This window comes from Spermophilus citellus (genome assembly GCF_964194105.1).
Source record: "Spermophilus citellus genome assembly, chromosome: 3".
Lineage (NCBI taxonomy): Eukaryota > Metazoa > Chordata > Mammalia > Rodentia > Sciuridae > Spermophilus > Spermophilus citellus.
In genome coordinates this window covers 74,587,375-74,597,429 of record NC_138184.1, presented here as the reverse complement: position 1 = coordinate 74,597,429, position 10,055 = coordinate 74,587,375, and the positions used below count along the sequence as shown (strand labels likewise).

At 46.1% G+C, this 10,055-nt stretch overlaps 1 protein-coding gene across 1 annotated transcript; it reads right to left on the bottom strand.

The window, feature by feature from the left end:
• Positions 1-386: 386 nt before the first annotated feature.
• On the bottom strand, positions 387-4,510 carry LOC308645754 (glutathione S-transferase theta-2-like). The gene is made up of 5 exons (XM_081288173.1): positions 3,345-4,510; positions 2,630-2,717; positions 1,220-1,370; positions 961-1,134; positions 387-636 (listed from the first exon to the last, which is right to left on the bottom strand). The coding sequence occupies exons 1-5, from the start codon at positions 3,547-3,549 to the stop codon at positions 427-429; spliced, it is 828 nt and encodes a 275-aa protein (XP_081144299.1). The 5' UTR covers positions 3,550-4,510; the 3' UTR covers positions 387-426.
• Positions 4,511-10,055: the final 5,545 nt, after the last annotated feature.

The following is a 10,055-nucleotide window of genomic DNA, read 5'->3' as shown; positions in this document are numbered from 1 at the left end:
GTATCTCAGTCTCCAGAGTAGCTGAGATTACAGGCACAATCATGCCCACCAGAATCTTTACTATTTTTAAAACACAGATAGTGTTTGCCAATTGTTTTCCTTCATGTAATTGATTTTTAGGAGCTCTTTATATATTGTGGATTTAGTCTCTTATTGGTTATATATGCTGCACCTGAGAATTACTGTCAAACACACCTGATGTTTTGCCTGTGCAGAGCTCCTCCTGGAGCCAGAGACAAGGGACTAGAACAAAATGAAAAAGATAAAAAGGGGCAAAAAAACAGAATGAGTCTTTATTCTAGTCAGATTGGAGCACTCCAGGCTGGGAATGACACAAAATTGTCATAGAATAAGCACAGGGGACACCAAGGCCACAACACAGGTAATGAAGAGCATAAAAGCAGGAATCTTAGAAATACGATTCATTCAAGGAATCTTAGAAATACGAAACAGCATATTTTTTTGGCTCTCTGGTGGGGGCACAGGAAGTGTTTTTTTTGCCATCTGTTCCAGAATGTTGAAGATGGGGCCATGGGCCTCCTGCCACAGCTCAGTATCCAGGAACGCTTCAATACGTCCACGCCATGCTGCAAGTCGTGGCCGTCCCTCAAACACATCATAGCCAAGAGCCACGGGCTGCAGGGACAAGGATGGGAAAGTTGTGAAAATACTGAGGACCCAGAGCTGGGAACACAGCACAGACGTAAGGGACATGATCCCTTCTCCAACCTCTACATGAGGCCCAGGTCAGTGAAGTGAACCCCAGGGCCTGACAACAGCCAGAGTAACACCACCAAGCAGGAAGCAGAAGGTCAAGTTCTGGTCCCAGTTTAGCCAGAGACCCTCTCTGTGATTCTGGGCAAATCCTGGCTTTCCCCAGACCATATTATTTCTGACTTGTGGGAGTGGCAATAGAAAGAGTTCTGCCCATAGCCACTGCTCTAATGACCTATCTCCTACCTGCATCAGCTCCTCCAGCAACATGAGATCAGCCAGCGTCACCTGCTGTCCCACAAGGAAGGGCTTGTCCCGCAGGAACTTGGACTCCAGTCGCTGCAGAGCATAGTCCATATAGGTCCTGTTGCGTTTCACCTTCTCCTCAGGCACTTGGATCCCAATAAGTGGTGCCAACACCTGATGTGGAAGAGGTTGGGCTCAATCGTGACCTTTCCCCCTCCCAGTTCCCTGAAGGAGACTATCCCCAGATGGCTCTCCTCACCCGGCTCCACAGGATCACCCCAAAGATGCTTCGGATGTTGTCTGCATGCCAGCCCAGGTACTCTTGGATCTGAGAACGGGTCTGCAGGTCAGATGGGTACCAGTGGTCTGCTACCTGGTACTTACAGCTCAGGTAAATCAGGATGGCCGAGCTGGAAACAGGGATAGGAAGAGGGGCTGTAAGGACCCTGCCTCTGAACCTTTACCTCCCAGCTGCTTCCATTCCCCAGTGAGTCCTTGGGGCTTCTCTGCATTTGATGGATACTTCTGTCCTCACTCTTCCCTAATCCCACCTCTCTGATTTCTCCTTTTCTTCCTGACCCCTGCCCTCAAAATCCCTTCCTTCCTCTCTCTTTTTTTTTAAGTGCTGGGGATTGAACCCAGGGCCTTGTGCCTAGGCAAATGCTTTACCACAGAGCTACACCCCTAGCACTTTCCTCCATCTCTCAGCCAGACTTGTTTTTCCTTTCAAAGACTTGTCTCTGGGACAAGTCTGGGCTGCTTCCTGCTTAACTCAGCATCTGCCCTATAAGGTAGAGGCTCTTGTTCTCCCTTTTGTATATGAGGAAACCAATGCTCCAAACAGTTAAATGAAATTGTCCCAAGGCTTCACAGCTCAGAAAACTGACTCCCTTGGCCCCTGGAATCCTGCATGGAGCAGGCACACAGTGGGCTTCCATGGAGGCTTTTGAATATCCACACATGCATGGATCAGCAATCAGAAGGGAAAGCATATTCTCAGGTTTCCTTGGACAGGTTCCTTAGCCATTGCTTTTTTTTTGTGGAGGAAGTACTAGGGATTGAACCCAGGGGTGTTTAACCACTGAACAACATCCCCAGTGCTTTTTATTTCTTATTTTGAGACAGGGTCTCACTGAGTTGCTTAGGGCCTCACTAAGTTGCTGAGGTTGGCTTTTAACTCATGATCTCAACCTCCCAAGTCACTGGGATTACAGGTATGTGCCACCATGCTCAGCAGCCATTATTTTCATAGTCCCCTGACCTCTTGTCCTCTTCCTGCATGATGGGAGAACCCACCAGGAGCTATGCCTTCAAGCGCTGGCACTGGTCTCCAGAGCCAGCTTAGGCAGTCTGGGGCAGGGAATATCTGAAAAGTCTGGAGAGATCCTTTCCAGCTTCCATTTGTTGAACCTACTCTCTGTCCAACAGTGGACAAATGTCTCCTTGACCTCTTCTCCAATACCCCTCAGTCTGGGAGTGGAGAAGCACTAGGGACCAGCAGAGGAGGCTATAGACAGAAGCAGGGACAGGGTGGGTCAGTCCCTAGTAACAGATCCTGCTCTCCCCCAACCTTTTCCCTCACTGCCCCACAGGGTCTGCAAGAGCCCACAAGAGGAGGGGTGGGAGAGGCTGGAAGGCTCAGGAATTAGGAGAGAGGGAAGGAGGATACCTTTCAGTCAGGATGAAGTCACCATCTTTGAGCACAGGCACCTTCTGCAGGCTGTTAATCTGCAAGAACTCCTTGCTGCAGTTCTGCCCTGAGGAAGAAGTTTAAAAAAACAAACAAACAAACAACAACAACAACAACAAAACGTGTTGGGGCTGGGGCAGGAATTGGACCCCTTACCCTCCCTCTTTCTCTCCAACCAGGGTCCTACTGGGGCTGGGTTTTAGCCAGAGGGCCCATCAGTCCCACCCGCCTTTCTGGGCCTCCTAGGCTGGGCCTGGTGCCCTGGGAATGAGGATGGCCTCCCTTCCCTGCCTTCCAGGGACAGCCAGGTGCTATGGGTGCGTCAAGAAAAGTTATTTAGCAGGGATGGGGAGGTGATGGGTAAACAGGAGGGGCAGCACAGTGGGGTGGCTCAGCTCTTCCAAGGCCTCAACGATTAAATGCGTGCCTTCAACATAGGAAATCTGAAAACTCCTGTGATTTTTCTCCCTACTCCACACAGGAGAAAGTATCATCCTCCTCCTCCTTTGCCGCACGGCAAGCCAAAGTTCAGAGAGGCTTGGGACCTGTCCAAGGCCACTCAGTAGATGGCGGCACTGCAGGAGAAGTGGCTGCTGTACAGACTGAGAGGGTGTGGGCGCTCAGGGAGAAGCCTGGCATTGGGCCCGTGGATGCACAGGGTCTGCAAACACGCTGACAGTCGCTCCGGGGCCACCTTTGAGAATCTGCACCGTGCACAGCTGGAAGGGGATGCCGTTCTTCTTTGCGAAGATAAAGACAGCACGGCAGGGCTGGGACAGCAGGTCCAGGTAGAGCTCCAGGCCCATGGCGGGGTTGGAGCGGACAGCGATGACAGCAAGGAAAGCCGAGACAGTGTTCTGGAGCAGCAGGACAGGTAGACTCCGGGTGGCCCCCGACATATAAGGGCTCAGACCCCGCCCCTTTTGTCAGTGGGGGCACATCCCGCTCCACCCAGGCAGGTGTCTACGCCCGCCCTGATTCTGTGTCAGGTCTGTCATTTCCCCGCCCTCTTGACCTGCTCCGCCACCAGATTCCTGAAGAGGACCCATTCCGGGCACTGGGTGAGGAAGGCCCAAGTCGGAGGGAGTTTCGCCTTGGGGATGCTGTGCAGTGACGTGGTGGGCGTGCGCTGGGGGACAGCAAGGCTTTGGATAGAGAGTAGCGGCTTTATTCCCCCCCCCCCGCCACCCCGAGTACTAGGGACCCAACCCCAGTTGCTAACCTCACCCTACCCTGGAAATGGAAATGGGGGGGGCTCTGTCCTCCTGGAAAATCTCCAGGGCCCAGACTTTAGAGGTTACTTTCAGAATTTTGTTTCTGGACTCCGCAACTAACGGAAAAATGGAGGCAAGGGGCGGGGAAATGCGTTCTTTCACTCCCAGCTGTCAGGTGTAGCTGGAAGGGATCTAAAGCTTATTCAGTCGGGAGTCACCTGTGCAGGTGTGTCCCAGCCTGATGGGAACCTTGCCTTACGGAAGAACTTTCTACTTTCCATGGTTCCCCAGCAGAGCAGCTGTGCTCAGAAAGCTGGAGCACGGACAGGATGGGGTCAGGAAGACCAAGAAGCAGGGGACAGGCTGGAATGACTGCACAGGAACCTCCTCCTTCCTCTGACTCTCCTCACCCCACCCTCCCATATTCCCAGGGGCCACAGTGATAGTACCCGGCTGGGCACTGATTTTAGCTGATTCTTTCTGAGTATCTTTTCCCCTCTGGTCAGTGACCCAAGTCGGGGATCAGAACACTTCCCTGGGAGTTGAGTTTTTTTTTTTTTTTTTCCTATTTGAGATCCTGTTCTCCCTATGCTCTCAGACTAGACTCTGTTTCAGCCTTCCAAATAGCTAGGACTGCAGGTGAACACTATATTGCCTGATTTACCCAGGAATTTTGAAATTGGAACTCAGGAGAAAGGCAGTCCCTTTGGAGAGATAACTGTGGGCTGGGGTGGCCTCCAATGACATTTCCAGAATTCACTGAGCAGGCTGGTCCCAGAGGGAGAAGCTAACACACAGAAAAAGAAACTTGGGAGTGAGGAGAAGGTTCTGACTGCAGTTCTTCCGGTGTCCTGTATACCTCTCCTCTCCTAGGATTGAATGTTTGCAGGAAATCCAATGTTTTTTCTTTTTTTTTGGGGGGGGGGACTCTTTTTTGAGCCTAAACCAGTTGGCATTGAATTTCCACGGAAAAGAATTCTGACAAACACAAGAAAACTTCCAGGTGAGCTTCAGAAGCTCTAATGGGCTAAGGATTCATCTTGTGTGGAGGGAAGTTGGAAGAGTAAATGTGCCAAATAGAAGTTTATATCTACTAAAGGACCTGATTTGGTCCCAGAAGATTTTGAGAGTTTCCTGCATTAGTCCACTGCGGGTTCTGATAGGCAGGCTCTCCTTGGGATGGTCACTTCTCATAATCAGACCTGGCTCATAAGCTGATGGGCCTCTGCATCCCTCTGGCCTCTGTCCACAGTGATAGGGCCTCCCACCTTCAGGCTCAGGTGCCTAATTATGCTTTACCCTTGGCCATCTACCCCTGGCAAGGACTTCACTTACCACTTAGTGTAATAGTAAAAACAAATGTGACTCCATTTTGTTTTGTGACTCCATTCTGTAAAACAACCATGCCAAGTAAGAAGGGTCATGACTGGGGCAAGATGTTCTTTTCTTTTTGCTACAGAAACCTTTAAGTCTGAGTTTATTAACTAGATATTTATTTAGCATTCAAAGTAATTTGTGAATTTGTTTTGTATTTATAAAATTTATACTTGGAAAATGTTCTTTAATTTTTTAAACATTTTACTGTTTTGTTTTATTTCTCTAACTTCCTTAATGATCAATCAAAAAAAGTATCATCATCCCTTTTCCCTGACAGTTCTCTCAGTTTTGCAGAACTGTATTATAAGTTTCTTTCTTTCTTTTTTTGTGTATTATAAGTTTCTATGTACAACTCTTTTTTTAAGTGTACAAATAAAATGATACATTTTTTCAACCAAAAAAAAAAAAAAAAGAACACAGAACTACCTAATGGGCATTGTTTCTGTAACTAGGGTAATGGGGATCTGTTTCTGTAACTGGAGTGATTGGGCTAACTGTGTTTAGTTAGGCTTCCTGCCACTTGACTGCACTGTCCCACTTCTGTAACCTGGCTTGCTTGCATTGGATAGACCCCCCAAACATCCCTTTTGCAGTTTTCAGGCTTATAAGGAGTGCCCTTGCAATTGTTCAAGGCTGATCATGGGAACAGCTTTATGTTCTGGACAGTTGCCCCGGTGTGCTTCAATAAAGGCTTGATTCGATTATACATGAGTGGCCTGGAAGTCAGTATGAAACCCCGGGACAAAGCTTCAACTATAACATTAGGTTAGTCAACTTTTTGTTGCTGTGACCAAAATACCTAACAAAAGCAACTTAGAGGAAGAAAGGTTTATGTTGGCTCATAGTTTCAGACATTTCAGTCCATGGTTGGTTAATTCCATTGCTGTGGGCCTGAGGTGAAGTAGAACATCATGGTGAAAGTGTGTAGTGGAGGAAATCTCCTTGGCTTGTGAGACCTAGGAGGAAGAGGAAAAGAGAAGTAGGGGTCAGAAAGAAACCCTTCCAGAACATGCCCCCAATAGGCTATTTCTTTCTACTAGGTCCTACCTCTCAATAGTCCATTTAGCCATCAATGGATTGATTAATCCACTGAAGAAATTAGAGTCCTCATGACTCAATCATCCTGAACAAATGAGACTTTGGGGGACATTCCAGATTCAAACCATTAACATTCCTCTACCTTGAACCTCTTCCCCTCTATTGCCTTTGTAAAGGTCGGGCGAGCGTCAGAGGAAGAGACCACCAAGAGACTGTCTCATGCAACATCAAAGGGTTTATTGGGGGTATAGCATGCTGGGCCTCAGGGCTCACTTGAATAGAACAAAGAGCCCTGAGAACAGCTTAAGCAGAGCTTATATACTTTCCTTGGAGAGGGCAGGGAGGGAAGTTACATTCTGCAGTTTGGCATTGGGGATAGCACATTCTGGGAACAAGATTAGCAAACAGTTCACAGTTGGGGACAGCACATTCTGGGAACATGATTAGCAAACAGTTCTCAAGATTATTAACCTTTCACCTTCTTTCCCCACTACAAATCTTGAGTCTTGACCTAAAAATCCTCTTGCCTTATCCTTGTCTTCCTTCTTATACACATTTTTTCTCCTGTTTATCAGGTGTCAGATGGCTTCATTGCAAGGTTATCAACATCTATGCATCACTCACCTGCCCCTTGCCCCCTGCAACTTGGTTCTGAGGCCCCAAACTCCAGAAATCTCTGAAGCCAGCAGCCTGAGGTGGTCTCTTGTGGCCAACTGCTGGCTGTCCCCCCACCTCTGGAGAGACTGGGGAGAAGGAAAAGCCTTGGCTAAGCCAGAAAGAGAAGAGAAGGGCGAAGGGGAGGGAATGCTAAAATCTAGACCTTAAATTCAAAGGCAGTGGTGTGTGGCAGGGGAAGGTGATGTGACAATTACACGTCTTTGCTATGAACAATTGTTGAAGAGTGAAGCAGGGAAAGACATGGATTCTAGAAGAAGCTGGCACAGCACCCAACTAATGTAAGCAAGATGTCTTAGTCTGTCTTGTGCAGCTATAACAAAATGCTACCAACTGTGTAACTTATAATAATTTATTGGTTCACAGTTTCAGTGACTGAGAAGATCTAGGGATAGGCATCTGTCAAGGGCCTTCTTGCTGTATCATCCTATGACAAAAGTGGAAGGTCAAAGAAAGAGAGAGAGGAGAGAGAGAGAGAGAGAACAAGAGAGTGTGTGCAAGCGCAAGAAGTTGAAGTCATAGCTTCAAGTTCTTCTAGTATTAGTATTAATTCATTCTTAAGGGTTGTGTCTTCATGACCCAAATACCTCCCATCAGGCCCAACTTATCAGTGTTCTTCCATCAGGGATTAAGTTTTTAAACACATTCTTTGTGGGGGACAAATTCAAAACACATCAGAGGAAGGGACATCTCCTCCCTGTAATAGATTGAATAGATATCCAGGTCCTAATCCCCTGTATTAGTCAGCTTTGTGTTGATATGATCAAAATAACTGACAATAACAATTTTAGAGGAGGAAAACTTTATTTGGGCTCATGGTTTCAGATGTTTAGTCCATCTGGGCCAGTTCCATTGCTTCAGGCCAGGGGCAAGGCAGACCATGGCTGAAGGACCTGGTGAACAGGGAGAAGCTGCTCAGCTCAGTGACCCACCTTCTCCAGTCACTCCCCACCTGCCTACAATTACTGCTCAGACCATTCACACCCAGGTAGGCTGATTAGGTTGCAGTTCTCACAATCCAATCATTTCATCTCCAAACATTCCTACACTAACATAGGAGCTTTGGGGGGATACCTCATATCCAAAGCATAACACTCTGGAACCTGTGAATATTGCCTTTACACCTAAAGAGACTTTACGGAAGTGATTTAGTTAAGGATTTTGAGATAAAGATGAAATCCTAAATTATCTAATTGAGCCCTAAATTCAATCACAAGTGTTTTTTTTCTTTCCAGTATTGAGGATTGAATCCTGGGGTGCTCTACCAGTGAGCTACATCCTCAGACGTTTTTATTTATTTATTTTTAATTTTGAGGGTCTCATTAAATTTCCTTAGCTGCTGAGGCTGGCCTCAAACTTGCTATCCTCCTGTCTCAGCTTCTGGAATCACTGGGATTATGTATGCTCCACCATGCCAGGCTGTAAGTGTCCTTATAAAAAGGAATCAGAGGGAAATTTGACACATAAGACAGGAGAAGATGGAAGCAGAGAGAGTTTTGAAGATGCTGGTTTTGAAAATGGAGGAAGGTGCTATAACCAAGGAATGCAACTCAAAAAACTGGAAAAAGTCAGAAAACCAATGCTTCCCTATAGCCTCTGGAAAGCAAGTGACCCTGCTGGCACCAGTGAAATAAATTAGACTTCTGGTCCCTAAAATTGTTAGGGTTATAAACTTATGTTATTTTAGGCCAGCAAGTGTGTGGTAATTTATCGTGCCAGCTACAGAGAAGTAACACATATTTTATCAACAGAAAATGGGCTACTGCTGTAAAAACAAATCAACAAACCCTTGTATATAAGTAGGGAATTGGGTGATGGGGAAAGGCTGGAAAAGATTTGAGGCCCTTAATAGAAAAAGCCTAAATTACCTTGTACAGACTATTAGTAGAAATATGAATGTTACAGACTCTGCCTGGGAGGGTTCAAGAGGAGTGAGAAGCAGTAGAGAAAGCCTGTATTGCCTAGGGCATAAATAAGTCACCATAAGCAGACTATTGGTAGAAACATCAACACTAAAAACACAGCTGAGGGCTGGGGGTTTATTTCAGAGGAAAAGTGTTTGCCTAGCATGCATGAGGTCCTGGGTGGATCCCTGGCCTTGTTTTCTTTTTCTTTTTTTTTTAGTATTTATTTTTTAATTGTAGTTGGACACAATATCTTTCTTTATTTATTTTTATGTGGTGTTGGGGATCGAATCCAGGGCTTTGCCCATGCTAGGCAAATGCTCTACTGCTGAGCCACAACCCCAGCCCAGTTTGGGAAATTATCAGCCTGTCCAGATTGCAAAAATTAGGAAATTCAGGGGTTCACTGAGGACTTTGATCCACAGGAACTCAGCCCCTCTGGGCTGTGTTTAAAATCTTGACTCTGTTGTTCATTATCTGTGTTACCTTCAATATATCATTAACTTCTCTAAATTCTGGTATCTCTTGCTGTCAAATGAAATGATAATTCCTACTCTCACAGATGTGTCATGAGGCATAATTTTCAAAATATCTGTAAAAATAACCAAACACATTGCCTGATTTGATGTCAGCTTCTTCATACCTTATTCTGATCAATATTTTGTGTGCCCATTTTCCATATTGCTGTATAGTCTATTTATTTGTAATTTAAGTAGCTGCCCAGTGTTCTACCAAGGTGATGTATGACCTTGGTTTATTAATATTTAATTTATCATTATATTTGATTTCCTGAATAGGCACAGATTTATCCTCTGTCCTTTGTATGTGGCACACATTATTTGCCTAACATGAGACCCCAGTGTCACTTTTCTTCATTGCTCTGGTAAGATTCACTCTATGTTCCTGGTTTAACAGGGCAACGTGGTAATGAGCAAAGGACGCTGCTAAGCTGTAGATGGGATGTGTCTGGAAATAGGCCATTTTCTGCCTGAGGGTCTCCAAGACCACCTCTGGGTTCAATGATTTCACACTGCTGAGTTGTTCTCACAGTGGTTTGTACTCACATAGTCATACTTATGAGTATGTTTACTATAGCAAACAACTACAAGCAAAATCAGCAAAAAGCAAAATAGCACCTGGAGCAAAGTACAGAGAGCACCAAGAACAAACTTTCAAAGTCCTCTCTCATTGGAGTTA

Bases quoted from the DNA above. Each gene is read 5' to 3' on its own strand.
- LOC308645754 (XM_081288173.1), bottom strand. From the start codon at position 3,549: ATGTCGGGGGCCACCCGGAGTCTACCTGTCCTGCTGCTCCAGAACACT. The intron at 2,718-3,344 runs GTGGCCCCGGAG...CTTCTTCCTCAG, and splicing joins CACGGTGCAGATTCTCAAAG to GGCAGAACTGCAGCAAGGAG. The intron at 1,371-2,629 runs GTATCCTCCTTC...CCCTGTTTCCAG, and splicing joins GACTTCATCCTGACTGAAAG to CTCGGCCATCCTGATTTACC.